The following is a 17,087-nucleotide window of genomic DNA, read 5'->3' as shown; positions in this document are numbered from 1 at the left end:
GCGGGGAGCAGGGCAGCCATGCTGCCCTCCTTCAGTTACCTGGGCGAGCACACCGGCTTCCGCGGCACCATCAAAAACTCGCCGAGGGACTTCGTGGTGACAGAGCTCGAGGTGCCCGAGCTCCTCCTCAGGGACGCCCGAGCTGAGCTGCTCCAGGAGAGCAGCGAAGCGCCGCCGGCACAGAGCCGCCCGTGTCCGCGGGAGCCCAAGAAGCGGCGGCCGGAGCCGCCCGGGCCCGGCGCCCTCGGGTGCCCCCGGCATGCCGCGCCCGGGCCCCCGGGGCGCGGCCCAAGCCGGGCGGGGCGCGGCTCTGCTGCATCCCCCGGCAGAAGTCAGCGTGAGCGAGACCCCGATCTGCAGCCCGGCCCCGGGGAAGCCCCTGTGTTGGAGTCCTTACTCGGCAAGCCCGTGAGCGAACTGCTCAACAAATTTGCCTGCGATGTGAAGGATGCGTGGGGCTTGGAAAACAACGCGGATGCTGGTGCCAGGGAGTTCTCGCTGGGACCTAGGCTGGACAAGAAAATTCGAGCTGATTTACACAGTGCTGTTAGGCAGAAATATCCCTTTCTAGTCACTGTTACGAAAGACAATGAAATGATTGTAAAAGGGAATCCCGATTACAGAGAACTTTGTCAGTTAGTAACTGAAAAGGAAACAAGTGATTTCTTTAAATTTTTAGATGCAAAGCTAGAAAATTCTACGTTTTCTTTTGAGCCTGATGGAAACAAAGAGCACAGGAAAACAGTTCACCACTTCATCAATAGGAAATTTGGAAAGCTTTTAGAAACAAAATCTTTTACCATGACAGATGCCAATGATCAGCCAAATACATCAATAATAGTACGGTTTCGAGAAAAAAGTTTGTCCAGAAAAAGGTGTGCTGGTGGTTTTCAGAAGCAAGATGTTTATACAGGTAAATTCATTTTTAGTGAAGGTGTTCTGTAGAAAGACATACTCAGGATCATTTCTATATGACACATAGGCCTGTCAACTCATTGTTGATGTTGAAATAAATAATTATCAATGCAGTGGTGTTGTATCCCTGGAGAATGAAATGGAGGAATCAAGTTACTGCAACCATTTGGCATAACGGTTACAGTTCTTTTGATTGTAGCCACTAACTAACTCTGTGGCTTTCCCAGGGTGATAGCTTTCCCTTGAAAGTAATTGTGGGGTTTTTGGAGGTGCATCTAGATACTGAACATGATCTCATTCTTGCATCCTCTGATACAGAGAATGTTTCCTGCAATATGTCCATGCATGTCTGTTGAATTGTGTTGTATTTTATGAGGTGCTGTTTTTAAAGGCATCAGGGTTTTTGATTTGTCTGAATTTTGTGTATAATTTTTATTCCTTTCCTTCTATACTGTAAAAGTCTCATTTGATTTAGTTTTGTGGGGTAGGAGGACAGTTTCTTTACAGTTTCCATGTTGTTGCAGTTTGAGGGGAAGAACCTGCCCGTCTGTCATGGCAGAACACTGAAACATAAAGTCAAGTTCCTAATAATTCTGAGATGGTTGTTTCAGCTTTCACCCTTCAGAAAGAAAACCTAGAAACACTAGAAGCAATTGGCTTGTTGGCAGTTGAACTTGATGTTCTTCCTTCAGACTTCAGTTACACTGGCATCAAAGATAAGAAGGCTATCACTTTGCAGCCTATGGTGGTGAAGAAGGTGACTCCCGAGAGGTAATTAAAATCTGGGTACAAGCAGTTTAATATGTAGTTTTTGGCGTTAATAAGTATCAAAATAGTACAATCTCTTGAAATGTCCTTTCTGATGTGTTTTCCCCTTGTCTGTATAGAGCACAATGGAAATGGCTTTAATCTTTTGTGCCTTTATGGAATATGCAATTTAGCACTCAATGGTAAATATCCACTGCAAACTGGACTGTAAGGCCAGTTGTCTAGGAGGTAATTAGCAAAACTTTGTGTTAGTGTTTAAGTTATGAAGAAAAATAGGTAAATGCATCCTCACAGCAAGAGAAATCTTTTTTATGAATAAACAGTTTATGAAATTATTAAAATATTGCTTAGGATTCAAGCTCTTATGCTGAAATTTTCCTTTGATTTGAGTCACTCTTGTTTACACATATGAGCAAAGAGATTGAGTGGGTATTTTAAAGTGTAAATATTTGAACTGTCAGCTGTGTTTCCAATTACAAGCATTTGCGAGCACACCCAGAGAATCAGTGCACTGAATTTGTTTTTGTTAAGGCTGATGAAGAAAGAGCAATTTTGGGGTCTGCTAGAGCACACTACCTTTTCCTTTCTCTCTAAAAACAGGTTTTGAGGAGGTAAGAGTAAAAACATTACTAGTTTTTCAATTAAAAATATTAAAAATTCAGTGCAGTTACTCTTGAGAAAGTTCCATGAATTGCTTAATTCCAGCATCTGTCAGGATCATAAAAATGACAATACTTTAAAAAGTATTTCTGGATTATAACTTAATTTTAAGACTTTTATCTCTGTATTTGATTTTGTTTTCTCATAATAATTGTTTTACATCCCATTTTATTTTTTTATGTGTTTTTAGTATCAGTGCAAAGGTGAAAAAGACATTCATTAGAAGCTGTATAGCTTTAGTAGAGGACGGTTCATAATTTCTCCCAATTACTTATTCAGGTTGAAGGAAATTGGAAACAAAATGGAAAAAAAGGGTATGAAAATATACAACATCCGTCCAGCATACCAGCACCTCAGACTTGGTCAGCTGAAGGGTAATCATTTTGACATAGTTGTGAGAGATCTCCAACACCACAGTCATGACACTTCTGCAGATTTGAAGGAGAGAATATCTGAAGCAGTGGAAAGTGTTGAGGTAAGAAAGACTCATGATAATTAACAGAGTTTTAATTCTTTTCTGTTATAAAAAGTACCTTTAAGGAAAATGCTTGTAATAGCACAATAATGGCAGTATTTCCCAAATTTAGTGGTTTTTGCAGTTTTATGTCTTTCCTGCATTACTTAGGGACTCAGGAGTAAAATTGCCTTCCAAGAAGGGATTACAAGTGAATTGATTCCGTGTTTCAGCCTGGAGGCCCCAGGGTGGTGCAGCAAAAGAAAAGGGGAATTCAGTAACAAATGAGTATGGATATAAGAGCCATTGCTGCACAGAGCTGAGACCAGCCAAAGTGATGGGTCTCACTGTGGCAGATGAAGGAGGAAATAATGTACATCCATATAATGTGTACGTGTATATCCACACATATGCTCAGTGCAAATCACAGCTGGTTGCCTTTTTTGGTCATGTGAGGAACCTGCATGGTTGGCTTGGATGAAAAACTTTCATGGTATGAACTTATGTGGAATATCTATCTCTGAGAAAGACTCCCCTGAAATGCAGTGGATTTTGATTCTGCTTTCCTTAGTTCCTGAAGGAAACTCTGATCATGCAACATTCTTAAACCACCAAGAAAAATAAGAGCAAATAATGGAAGGGAAAAACTATAAATATTTTTTACAGTATTGATTCTCTTGCCCTAACTTTCGAAGTAATAACTATAATATAAATTGCTTTAAGAAGATTAATCCAGGAATAAAGTCTTGAATGACAACTACCCAGTGTGCAAAAGCAAAATACATTACATGTACTTTGGAAATTAAATTTTATTGTTGAGAAAAGCATTCAGCTGCTACTATAATGCTTTCTTTGCTTCATCTGACTTGTTTTATTTTGCCGTTTGGAAAATGAAGCCAAATTCCTGTGATTGTGTGTCTTGCTTTATTGGATTTACCTTACTAGTCAGAAGATAAATTACAAAACAGGATACATATTAATCCAAAATACGCATTTTTCATCTTCTGTGAAGGCAAAATTGTGTATGGGACCTATAGATGTCCAAAGCAAGATTATAAAATTGGAGCCTAATAACCATTTGCAAAACAAATATGTATTTTGTGTTTGTCTACTCCATGTAGACAAGACAAACTATTTTCTAGAAAATAATATTATTTTCTAGAAAAGATTGCTATATATATTTTCTATTTTCTATATAGATATTTTCTAGAAAATATTACTATTTTCTAGAAAAGGGTGTTCTCTTTGGGTCACATGACTGTGATTTTACTTCTTGTGTGTTACCTAGAACTCATCAGGAGATTTAAAATCCCAATTAACAGAAGTGTTCACTTTTGACCTTTATATTGCACTAATAACAGAAATTATCTCATGTGAAAAAGATTAGTGTTTTTAAGCAAAAACAATCAATGGTTACTGTTCATTAGCTGTGCTGCATTTGCTTGAGTAGAGATTCCATAATCTAACACATTTAATAGCTTAATTTCTTTGACTTGATCTATAGTTGTAATTATAATAATTGACTGTATTGGAATAATTTTATTTCATTTACATGGGATCTTTTTAATAATGTGAAGACAATGGGAGAACCTGATAGTCTTTTTAGATGTCTTTTTAGTGCCAAAATATCATAATGAATTATGAGTTTTGCTTTTCATGTAACTTCTGATTCTGGTTTTATATATTTTGGACATAAATATAGATGTGTGTGTGCTGTCTGCCAGGCCTTATTGGTCATACCCAGTACTTTCACACATGTGATATATTTATTCTTTCTCATTCTAGACAAAAGGTTTTGTGAATTACTACGGACCTCAGCGATTTGGACAAGGACAAATTGTTCAGACAGATCAAATAGGCTTGGCTTTACTGAATGAAAAAATGGTATTTCCATTTTGTAATTTGAGTCCTTATTGTCAAGAGAATTTCATATTACTGTTGCAATATCTAGCACTGGAGTTGGCCTTCTCAGTGGACAATTTCATTTTTGAGATAAACCCGTCTGTGTGCTGGAAACAATTGCTTAGATCAGTTTCAATAACAGCATAAGCATGAAGATATTCATACTGAAACGAAAACCTTTTTTAAACAGCAAGTGAAGCTTTAAATAGTTCTGGGGTGATAGTTCTGTCTGTGATTGGGATTGTTATCATACCACTTGGCAGGAAAGTGGTTGCATTCTGTACAGGGTTTGAACACTGAAAAGAAGCAATCTTCATACAGTGTTCATTCATGGTCCTGATCACTCTGAACTGTAGCTTCTTTATCCTGCTGGTGGTCTGTTTACTTCTTAAAAATGTCACATAAGTTTGTAAGAAAGGATTTGCTTTTTCAATATTGTGGTAATTTATCTGCTATATAGAAGAGATTTCTGCTTTCCATTATTCCTTGACTACTTTCCCAAACTCTCAGTTCTGAGCTTATTAAATAATAAGTAATAAGATAAGAGTAATGTACTTTTCAGTGTATGTGGTTTAGTGTTTGGCACTATAGAAGAAGTAAGTAGAAGACTAATCAGACACTACAAAGTCGAAAGGATACTTGAATATCCTTTTCTTCTAATCTTGTTTTAATTCTGAGAAAAATCAGGAAAGCTTATCTTTCAAATACAAGAATCAATATTTGAGAGCAGCCCATGAAAGTTGCTGTTGATGTATCTGATATTAGATAGCAGTTGGACCAGGTGCTGGTCCCTGAGGAGTAATGATTTAAATACTTAGTCTTAACTTAGTTACTTTAATTTAAAATATGTAGGAATTACTGTTTATATTAAAAAATGTGTCAGTATGTGATTTCACAGTCCAATACAGAGGAGGACAAGAGCCAGGTGTAACAGGTTGGTAGAATTGCTAGCAAATTGAGCAGCTCATCTAATATTGCAAATAGCGGTAATTACTGTAGTGTTTTCCTTGTCGCAGTGTCATCTAACCTAATACCGATCAGTATTAAAAAACAAAACAAAACAAAGTTTTCCCTCTGTATGAGACTGTGGAAAGTGTTCAATCTAAATTTTGCATGAAGCATGTAGGATGGAAGCAAGGAACCTTAGTGTTCAAGATAGAATGATGACAATTTCAGGTGGAGAAGTTTGAACTGAATGACCAGAAAAGTGACCTGGTTTCTCACAAAGCTTTGAAACTGTTTTACATTTTCTGGGTGACTAAAACCTCTTTTTAACTTGAGAAGGGGCACAAGACATTGTTCTGTGGTTCATAGGATCTTCTGTGAAAGGGAGAATTTGAATTTTATTTAATTTTGAGAGCTTGCAGAATATGTTAAAACAGAATTGGATGCATGATTACCATGATTTTTCCATATTTAACTGGAAAAAAAATTGTACTTTTAAGGTGAAAGCTGTGAAATTATTTTTCATGCCCGAAGATACTGATGATCCTGTAAACAATGCAAAAAGATACTTTCTTCAAACTGGTATGTCCACTTAAATTGTCCACTTTAATTGTTAAAGTGTATTTATGCAGAGTCAATATTGTGAGGTAATAAAGTGTTGCTGCACAGGGAAATATGTTTTATTTTCCTACTGCGTTATTCCACTTACACTTCATTATAATGAGCTTCATTATAATTTTTATATGTGCAACTCAATAGAGTTGCACATTTCAAAATTATATGATGATGAGGCCCTAAATGGGCAAAATAGTGGAAAATGAATGTACTTCAAGTGCAAGAAAATATGGAAACAAACACTGTATATCATAATGCTGGAAAAGACTAAGATTTATCAGGGGACTTCTGCTTCCTTCCATCTGTTTGCTTTTGGATAATAAACTTCTCCCTAGTGAGGGAAGTATGCAAGAATGTGGCACCCAACTCATACTCAGCACTTAACACATCTACTTTCTTTCTTTCTTGAATTAAAATCAACAAAATAGGTCAAAAACAGGAGTGTGCTGAGTAGAGCACTCTGCCATATTTATTGGTTTTATCATTCACCTGAATTTTCTCACCACTTTGAAGTTGTTCTCAACTTCAAATACATTTTTCTTTTCAAATATTCCACATCTCTATTAGCCTGCTTATCATTGTAGATTGACATACCAACTATGATATATAGCTTCAAAAGACAAAGATATGTAAGATAAATGATTCGGTTCTGTACATGGCTGTATGATGCATGGAACTTCCAGTTGATGTGGACCCTGAAAGCAGCTGCTTGCCTTTTCCTGAAAGCAGACATAGAAGTCTGTGCAAAAGGCTTAATCAGGTAATCACTTGTAATATGAAAACAAAAAGCACCCCATACAATTTTAAATATATAGCATTTATATAATGTAGTAAAAATCCAGTTAAATGCATTTTTCATCTTAAGAGTCAGACTTCCCTAAGGCAAATGAAATTTTTGTCTTTAAAATAAAGACAAGGTTTTTACCTGCTGTGAAATACATCTTCTGAAATGATTAGTAGAGATTTAATGTTCTTTTATAGCTTGGTTTTTACTTCCAGTTACCTGGCTCAGAAAAACCCCTTTGAAGTGATAAAATAAGTTTCTAAAAAAAATACTGTTCAAACTAGGCTGAATAACTGAATGACACCTAATTTAATTCATACTGCATTAGACAGAATAAAATTCATGGGTCTGTGTTGATAGGCATACAAGATGAATTTGTCTAACACAACACATTGAAGGAAAGGAAATAATCAAAGCATGGAGACATTAGACTGACGCCTTTTTTCTCTATTTGATTATTTTATCTTTTTAAATGTCAGGTACTGCTTGAATAATCAGGGATTACTGACATGGTTATTTTTGTTTATATCAGAAGATGCAAAGGGCACACTTGTGATGCTGCCAGAATTTAAAGTAAGAGAGAAGATGTTGCTACGAGCTTTAAATCGCTATGGTGTAAATCATGAAGGTTGTACCAAAGGATGGCTCAACATTCCTCACTCCTTGCGCATATTCTATGTCCATGCTTATTGCAGTAAAATTTGGAATGAAGCAGCATCATATAGGCTGAAGACTTATGGCTCAAAAGTGGTTGAGGGTGATCTTGTCTTCTTGGAAGAAATTGATGAAAGCATTTCCCTGAATGACAAGGTGAGTCTTCTTGTAAAGTAGTCCTTGTAAAAAAGAAAACAACAACAAAAACCCCTAAATAACTTAATGCACTTGAATACATAAGGAGACATACTGTAATGCCTTTATTTTGGTTCATTCACTAAAATATTTCATATTGTGACAAAGTTAAAAAACATAATGTAGGAATTTTTTTTTGTTTCACCATAAATAGACCTACGAGCTAGACATATAATTAGCAGCTTTAATCTGTTTTGGCTGTTCATTTTATTCAAGTGAGAGGAAGGAGCAGAAGGTCAGAAATGATACATACGAAAATTTAGTCTCCATGGTATATAATGCTCTTCATGATTTGACTGGGGAAAACCTTCAGAGTGGACTCTGGGTGTGCCCATATTACCAGTCAGTGCAGATCTGAGTTTTGCTCTCCACATCAGGCCTTTCCTAAATACAATGCTGAATGTGATTCCAGGGTGAAAGCCTCATGCTGAATTGATAATCTCGTTGCAGTTACAGAGGCAAAACATGTTTAGCCCCATTTCATTGGTGCTGGGTCTAAACTGGTAGCAGCTGTTCAAAAAATGCGGTGGTCTTCTTGCTAAAATACTAAAAGGCAAGGGAGTGCTTCTGCTTGCTCATAGCTGAGCCTGGGCGCTGTGCATGGAGCCATAGAGTAGAGTGAGCCATAGAGCCAGTGAGTAGAATCTGGCAGTAGAGTGTCTGGTCCCAGGTTTTGACATGCTGAAGTCCATTCTGAAGTGCTCTCTTCTTTTAGGGTTAGCATACCTTATTGTGAAGACAGTTGCCAAGTAGCAAGTGGTAGGACAAGAGGAAATAGCCTCAAGTTGTACCAGAAAAAATTAGGTTATGTATTAGAAAATATTCTTCACCAAAAGGGTTATCAAGCACTGGAACAGGCTGCACAGAGAAGAGGTTGAGACACCATTCCTAGAGGTATGTGATATGGGTTTAGTGGTGCATTTGGCAATGTTTTGCAGCTGGACTCAACCTTTTCCAACCTAGATTATTCAGTGATTCTATCTTTCTCCTGATCAGATAAATCATAAACTGTGCAGTGTTTTACTGGAGAACAAACAGATGTATGCAGAGGCACAATGTAATTAATTGCTTTTGGGTGAACCTCTTACAAATTTGAAGGCAAGAGCATTTGAAAGGTTATCTCCAGTCCCTATGGAGTAGCTTGCGTTTCAATTGAGATTTTTCTTTACTAGTATATTTGAGAGTGAATGTTAATGAAACAATTAGATAAAATGAAAAGCAGATATATTAAATTCAGTATTGAATTATGGAGTTTTATACAGATATATTCCTTCTTAATCTAAAACATTGTTTTTTTTTTATTTTTATATTTGCTGATGTAGCACAAGATGGCATTGACTTTGTTAACTTCAGACTCAAAGAATAATAGTGGTAGCTAGCATCAGTGTTTCTAGCATCAGTAAGTGTTTCATGCAATGCCATCTACCAGTAAACTGATTAATATAAATTAAGCATATCTTAAGATTTTTTACTATCTGAGTTTATTGCCCCTGCATTAGCCATATAACCTTAATATTCTGTGCAAGTTTATAAGTACAGTGTGTAATTCCTAAAATAAAACATATATTTTTACTTTTTAAAAGGTTGGTATTTTTCTATTCTTAAATCTCTTGTCAGGTTCATGTAGTCACTGCTTCCGAAGAATCAGCTAACAAATATTCTATATACCAAGTAAGTCTGTATGAAAAATTCTGAGTTGTTGATGTTTTTATTTGATTAAAATGTTTTATTTTAAATAATATGATCAATTTAACTGGTGCAGTCTTTGTCCCTGCCAGAATGCACATTGAAGAAAACACATGTGAAAACTAATTTTTGCTCTCATAACAAATTTACTTGGTAGTAGAAATAAGTAGTGTCATTTGCAGTATGGCAATATTTATCCTGAAGCCTTCAGGAAAGATTTCAGTCTACTGGAAAAAAACTTTCAAAAGGAGTTGACAATCTAATTTTTGAAGGTTTCATAATGTAGTTGTGAGGTCTTGCATGGCAACTGAATATATGGCAACTGAATGTCTTTACTGCTGTATGCTGCTTTGTTTTTGGATTCCTGATATGCTGATTATATTTTATACTTTATTGACATTCAATATACCCGCCATGCAGAACATCATTTCACAAGAGAATCTGCTGGTTTACTATTTCAGGCCCCAAAACACAAGGTTTAAACACATTTTAAATTATCACATTTATTTAAAGGGGAATGGATGAGTATTACCTCAGATATCTTTGTTTTTTTCTTCGAAGGTGGTTCTTCCGATGGTGGGACACAGTATCAAGTATCCCAGTAATAAAGTTGGACAGTGGTACCATGAAAGACTTTCTAAGGATGAGCTGGAGTTGTGCAAATTCAGAGTGTCTCCATTACAGCTAAATATACCTGGATGCTACAGACTCATTTTGAAAAATGTTCAGAATCTCTCATATTTCTTGGAAAGTAGTGAAAAAGAGATCAAAATAGAGGACAACCATCTGAATGATTTAAAAGTCTCTCTTCATATATCATTTGACCTTGATCCTTCATGTTATGCAACAGTCTGTCTGAGAGAAATAATGAAATGTCATTTTTAAGATTCCACTTAAGGAAAGATTGCAGGAATATTGTACAATGTTGGTATTTTACATTTAATGTACATGTAATGCCAAGAACATAAAGGAAGTTCAAGTCACAAACAAGAGAAATTTGTAGATTGAGATTCATCCAGATAAGGAAAAAAAAACATTATCAAAATCCTTTGGCATGTTTCAAAATAATTCCAAGCTCTAAATGCATAGAGTGCATTGGTGTAAAACTCTTTACACTAGAAAGGTCTAACAGAACTTAAAGAAACCATGGGCAACCAACATGAATTGCCTGTTTGCATAGGCATCTGGCTTGCAAAGTTAAGTCCTGGAAAATATTTGCAGCAAACAAATGCATCTTGTAATTAATTGTATTTTTTTAAATGTTTTATACTAAATGCTATTCAAGCAATAATGTTGCAAGTTTGCAACCTAAAGGTTTCTAAGTGAAAAGTTGTACTGAGGTTTCCTAAATATATTGTGTTTCATTGTGTTCAGGTAGGTAGTGTTAAAGTCCTGAGTCAACAGTGACAAATTGTCAGTTGCTTTATCAGACATTTATGAATGCCCCAAATAAAGTTAATGCTGATGAGTTCAGGATTCAGTAGTGCATAACTGGGAGTGCCTATTTCATTAAGCTCTTCAAGATCAGGTGAGTACTAGACATCACTGGAAAAACATTTATAATAAAACCAAAACCATGTAACATTGTTTACAAGATGCAGGCTCTATTCCTGTTACTGTCAAGCCTTATGGTAGCACAAAAAAAATACTAACCAGGTTTGGAAAAAAAGCTTCTCTATTTTCTTTTTGATTAAATAAAAAAAAAAAAAAAAGGCACTTAACTGTGATAAAATGAGTGGATTTTTGAACAAGGGTAGAACAATAAAAGCATCATTTACCTTGTCTGTTTGCCACTGTGCCACAATATTTGTGAAACCATGTTAGAACATTGTGATTTGGATAGGTGGACAACCAGATGAGTGAAAAAGTGATTGGATGATGAGGTGCAGAGAGTAGTAGTTAAGGGGTGACACCCTCCCTGGAGTGAGTGTCCCTGGAGTCTTTTCTGGGCCCCATTCTGCTTCATGTCTTTGTCAGTGGCCTGGAGGAGTGGATGGAATTCACCTTCATTGAATCTAGGGATGACACCAAATGAAGGGAACAAATGGATATTCTGGAGGGTCAGGCTGCTGTTCGGGGCACCCTAGATAGGTGGAATGAAGAGGCAAATGGGAACTGTATGACACTCAACAAGGACAAATGTGAAGTGCTACAGAGGGAGGGAAGCACCAGTGCCACTGCCCAGCTCTGCAGGGACATGGTGAGCAGCTGAACAGGGGCCCTGTCCAGCTCCGTTCCTTGGCAGCAAGAATGAAGAACAGGCATCTGGAATAGGTTAGCAGGACACAAGCAGCTTTGTTTCCTTTCAGGAAAGGAAACTAAATCTTGCAAAACAGAAAAGAAAGGCTCCCAAAGACTCTGGAAAAGGAGATATGATCAAGAGAAATGCCATTCAGAAAAACAAAGAAATTGGGAAATGCAGTGAGCACAAGAAAATGATCTGGGAGCGAATGAGGTGCAGTGAGAAGGGGCAAAAGATGCCAAAACAAAGCTCAGAGATGCTGCAAAATCATGGGAAAAACCAAGGAGGAGGAGAGGGCACTGAGGGCAAGACAGATGTGAAATGGCCTGGAGAGGAAAACAAAAAATTACAAAAACCTCTGCCCAAGCCAAAGCCAGCAACAGGCATGGCATGCCAGCAAGTGCAGGGCTATGGACCAAAGCTTGCCACTTTGATCCCCACTGAAATCGCAAAATTTCATTTCCTTTCACGAAAGGAAACTTTCAGGACACAAGCAATACATCTTGGGAAGGTATTACACCCCAATGTCCAGCAGTTGTTTGACCACGTTTAACTTCTACATTCATTTATGATCCCTAGCACAAGAAAAACGTATAAGAACTGTACCAAGTTCAGCAAAGAACTCTGAGCTATTACGGCACTGGAGCCCTTGTTGTTTGAGGAGGTGCTGAAGGAACTGGGCTTCATCAACTTGTAGAAGACATTGTTGGGGGGGAAATCAACAGCAGCTCACCAAGTACCTATGAGGAGGTTAGCAAGAAGGTGGGACCAGTCTCTTCGTAGTGAGTGTGGCAGGAGAACAAGAGACAATGAGCCTAAATTGAAATGACAGATTTACAATGGTTAAAAGGAAGGACTTTTTACCGTGAGAACAGTCAGGCAGTGAAAAGGTTCCCCAGAGGCTGTGCAGCCTCCATCTAAGGAGGTTTGTAATACCAAATGGGATAAAGCTCTTAGCAACTGTCCTGGTTTGAGCTAGGGTAGAATAAATTTCTTCACAGTGGTTGTTACAGTGCTGTGTTTTGGATTCAGAATGAGAATGGTGTTGGTAAAACTCTGATGTTTTGGTTTTTTTGCTAAGGTAACTATATTGAGTCAAGGACTTTTTCCTTGTCTCATGCTCTGCCAGTGAGGAGGTACACAAAGGAAACTGGGAGAAAGCATAGCTGGGGCAGGTGACCTCAACTGACCAAATAGATATTCCACCCCATAGAACATCATGCCCAGGGGATGGGGAATTACCTGGAAGAGATGATCTGGGTTTGGGAAGGGAGTTCTGGCATCAGTATCAGATACTTTTTCCCTTTTTATTATTATTGTAATTGTGTGGAGGCAAACTAGAGGCCAGAGACCTCTTCCAACCTGGATTGCCCGTAGATGGCAGCATAACTTAAAGTAGGAAAGTTACTCATTTTTACTGCACAAGAACCAAAAATATAAATTGATTTCTCTTTATTGCATCAGTTGATAAAATGATTGCATAATTTTTCAGATTATGCTAACAGCTGAGTATGATAAATTTCCCAAGCTTGAGAATTATAGGAAGAGGAAAAATAGAAATAAGCCTCACATAATTTCAAATGTATAAAACTGTGCAGCAGTGAAGGATACAGATAATTCTGTACCTTAGAAGATTACTCTCTAAGTCTGTGTCAGTAATTCAAAATTTGATCCTTAGCTTTTATACAAGAAATATACTGTCACGATAGCACACAATAGCTACAGAGCCACTGCAGGTGTCCTACAATGCTTACCCTATTACATTGCTTACTCCATGCCTCAAGTTTATGGTATACAGGCAAAATGATAGAAAATCCATTCCCTGCCATGACCCAACTAAGTCAGCTTTCTTCCATCTTTGCATTCACCTCTGTCTTCCACCTGCCCTTAAAAATCTCCCCATTTTGGAAAATTATTTTTGGCTTAAATAATTTTGGTACAGCACAGCTCAAAAATAGTTTTGTTAGCACAGGCATTGTAAAGTGTTCCAGTGCAGACAGGAAGCTGCATGCAGTTACAATGACCAGAAGAAATAAACTAGCACTAAAGTTTTGTGTATGAAGACTATTGTAGTCATTGTCCATGTGGGTGAGAAGAGCCTTGAAAACCATCTCATCACATACACAGTTTGAATACAGAAGGTATTAAAAGTTGAGCATTGATTTGGAAAAACACAAAAGGTCAGATTAAAAGGTTTTGACTGAAAGGCATGCTATTTCAAAATAAAAGATCAGAAGATGGTGTTGAAAGAGTTCCCCTATAATCATTTTAGGATCATTTGTCAGTACTTCTATTGAACACTAAAAATCCCTAATCTTCTTAAGCAAATCATTCTTTCAGCAACTTTAAGGTGAAAGAGCTAATTATGTGTGCCCATAGGTTAAATTCCTAGGGTAGAAATGTTCTACTAGGGAAATTAGGTTACTCAAGGGAGCAAGCTGAGAAATTATTAACACTTTTGTTCATTCTGAGGTCATGTCTTGCAGCACATTGGTTCAGATCTAGATTCCTTCTGGAGGAAATAAAACCAGATGAGCTCCAGCTGCAGGCCAAGCATATTCATGTCCACATAGAGAAACAGGGATCCAAATGTGAGGTTGGTCATTTGGAGAGTCTCAAATCCTACACGTGGGTATGTTCTATTGAGTATGTTTCAATTCTCCAATATGTTCATCTGTTTCTGTCACACCAAAAAGCTTTCTCCTGTAGACATAGTCTGGGAGTGTTGTCTTTGCAAGGAAGGCAGAATCAATGAAGTCAGATGTTCACATTATCTGAAGCTACTTTACTCTTCTTAGCAGAAGTCAGTCTTTTATATTACAGCAGTTTAAATGTATTTTCAGCTTATATAAAAGTGCTTCTCCCTGCTTCGAACAGGAAGGTTTTTAATGACCTTTAGAAACAATTGATTTAAAAAATGGATTCTGTCTTCCAGAATGTTCCTGCACTTAAAAACTTGAAACTGCTTCCTTCTGACTTAATTTGATCATCCTTGGCTCCTACATTTCAATTCAAGGGATGGTAAGGAGTTTGTCTCTATCCATTCCCTTGGTATCCAGCTGTATGTATATAAGTACCTCTGGGCGTGCTTGCCAGATGTATCTCCTACATGAGGTGCTTAGCACAACTGTGCAGCTGTGCAGTCCGTGCTCCTATGGAGACTATTCCATACTTACTATATTTGTTGTCCTTCTGTTGGCTTTTACTAGTTTTTAGTATAACCTTTGAGATGAGTGATCTAGAACTGCACATAGTTAATTATATATTTTATTTAATCCTAATTTTGCTCCTAAAAGTAGAACTTGCCAAAACACATGAAGTTGCTCCTTGGAGCAATGGGAACACCTTCCATCCACCCTCAGCACAGGCTGAAATGACTGGAGAAGGCAATACCTACCTTCACTCTAAACTGCCAGTGGACACATCAGATGCTGTGTTAAGCCAAGTACTTTTGGTCAGGTCATCTAGCATTTTCCCTGGGATACATAGCTCTGATGACAGCTACCCCACAAAAGCAGCTAAAAAGGCGTGGGTTTTTTTCCTGCAGGAAAGAAGTTTCTGGAAGGAGACAAGAAGTCCTTCTTCTAGGAGTCAGAATGTGCTTCAGATTCAACACTGAATTTCCCTGGGTCCCGAGGGCTTGCAACTCTGATTAATCCTGACATGCCTTGTGCCAGATTCCCCCTTCCCTGCCCCTGATGTTCTACCTGATGCCTGGGGCTGGGCCTGGCCTGCATCCCGCACCTGCCTGGGGCAGTGGAACAGGCTCTGGCCATGGCATGGTTGCCTGACAGACAAAAGATTTTCTCCTATATAAAACTCAAGTTTCAACATGCATCATTTGGGTTACACACTGCAACCAGGCACTTCCTTTGTAAAGCCATTTTCTTTTACACCTTGAAAAGAATGCTTTTTAGTTAAGTGGCTGACAAATAATTAAACTGTGTTATTTTACAAATCCTGAAAAACTACAGGGCAGAGTTCACCATCTCAAACTGTCCATAAGCCCTAAATCTTGACTAGACACCTGATACAGATAGTACTTATCTTTTAGTGGTATGTTCAAGGCAAAGAGTAGTTTTCTGTTTCACAACATTTTCACATAAACATGCACTCAGACATTTTAGTAATGTGTCAAGCATCCCATCAGTTGCCTATTGTCCTAATGTTACTATGAATTAACTCTTGCTTATTTGTTTTTCTAAAGGGGAAAACAATATATTCCATCAAATTATAATGCTCTGTTAAAGGTCAAGAGTCCTCTACCTCTCCTTTACTCAGAGAGCTTCTCACAGCAAAGCTAGGGAAGTACATCTTGGGATGTGTGAAACAAAAGAAAATTTTCCAAATAAAATGAAAGCCTTGGGCTGGATTCTTTCAACAATTGTTATAAGATCAGTGTGAGGGAGAGATGATTTTGGAGAATGGGATGACTGCTGTATGAGAAGGGGTTATTGATAGGACTGATACTCTGGAGTGGTGTTGAGAAGGGCAGGAATGGGGAGAGAGATGATCTGAGAAAGAAACAGTGCTCATAAAAAGAATTATACTGGGAAATGAATAATACAGGAGGAGAAAGTAAGAGATAAGAAACTGTATCTGTGTAAATTGTTGTTTTCTTATTTCAGTCAATATTTTTCAGCATACTTTCAGTGTATCAGTTCAGAGTGTGACTTGCACTCACCCACGCTGCATTTTCTTGAAGGAAGGAAACCAGTCAGTTTCTGAAATAGCAAGTCAGTTAAAAGCTGGGTGGAGATCCTTGTTAGCTTGACTGGCAGGAGCCAGCTGAGATACTTCAGGGAATATATAGTACAGTGGGGTGTGGGCTGTCAAGGAACATGTTGATTAAAGGGCAGTTTAAAATAACAGACAGTCTAAATGGAGAAAAAACATGATTTGGGTCTATCTCACTGCAAGTGCAGACTCAGTGCAATTATAGTATTCAAATAGGCTCTAAGATTTTATTTTATGCTCCTTGTTTTCAAAAGAAGCCAAAGAGTGTATTCTGCTATTAAGTACTAGCAGCTTTTTCGTATTTTTTTATCAGAAAAGCATCATATCAACCTTCCCCCTTCTCTCCGTGTCATGTGTTTTTATTTTACTCTTTTATTTTACCCTGACTTCCTAGTTTCACCTTTTATTTGAAGCCATTCCTCTCTCTGATGCTGAGAACCATCCTATGCAGCAAATAACTTGTGCCCCACTTAGCCAGGACTGTGACCTTTTAATGTTCACCATCCCAGTCGGAGGACCTGCCATGGTCC

At 37.7% G+C, this 17,087-nt stretch overlaps 1 protein-coding gene across 1 annotated transcript; it reads left to right on the top strand.

Moving 5' to 3' along the window:
* Positions 1 to 18: 18 nt before the first annotated feature.
* PUS7L (pseudouridine synthase 7 like) lies at positions 19 to 11,360 on the top strand. The gene is made up of 8 exons (XM_031507905.2): positions 19 to 913; positions 1,527 to 1,686; positions 2,623 to 2,818; positions 4,583 to 4,681; positions 6,145 to 6,226; positions 7,576 to 7,853; positions 9,510 to 9,563; positions 10,140 to 11,360. The coding sequence occupies exons 1-8, from the start codon at positions 19 to 21 to the stop codon at positions 10,461 to 10,463; spliced, it is 2,088 nt and encodes a 695-aa protein (XP_031363765.2). The 3' UTR covers positions 10,464 to 11,360.
* Positions 11,361 to 17,087: the final 5,727 nt, after the last annotated feature.

Source organism: Lonchura striata, chromosome 5, assembly GCF_046129695.1.
Source record: "Lonchura striata isolate bLonStr1 chromosome 5, bLonStr1.mat, whole genome shotgun sequence".
Taxonomy (NCBI): Eukaryota; Metazoa; Chordata; class Aves; order Passeriformes; family Estrildidae; genus Lonchura; species Lonchura striata.
This window is presented reverse-complemented; position numbering and strand designations above follow the sequence as displayed.

Bases quoted from the DNA above. Each gene is read 5' to 3' on its own strand.
- PUS7L (XM_031507905.2), top strand. From the start codon at position 19: ATGCTGCCCTCCTTCAGTTACCTGGGCGAGCACACCGGCTTCCGCGGC. The intron at 2,819-4,582 runs GTAAGAAAGACT...TTCTCATTCTAG, and splicing joins AAGCAGTGGAAAGTGTTGAG to ACAAAAGGTTTTGTGAATTA. The intron at 6,227-7,575 runs GTATGTCCACTT...TGTTTATATCAG, and splicing joins AAGATACTTTCTTCAAACTG to AAGATGCAAAGGGCACACTT.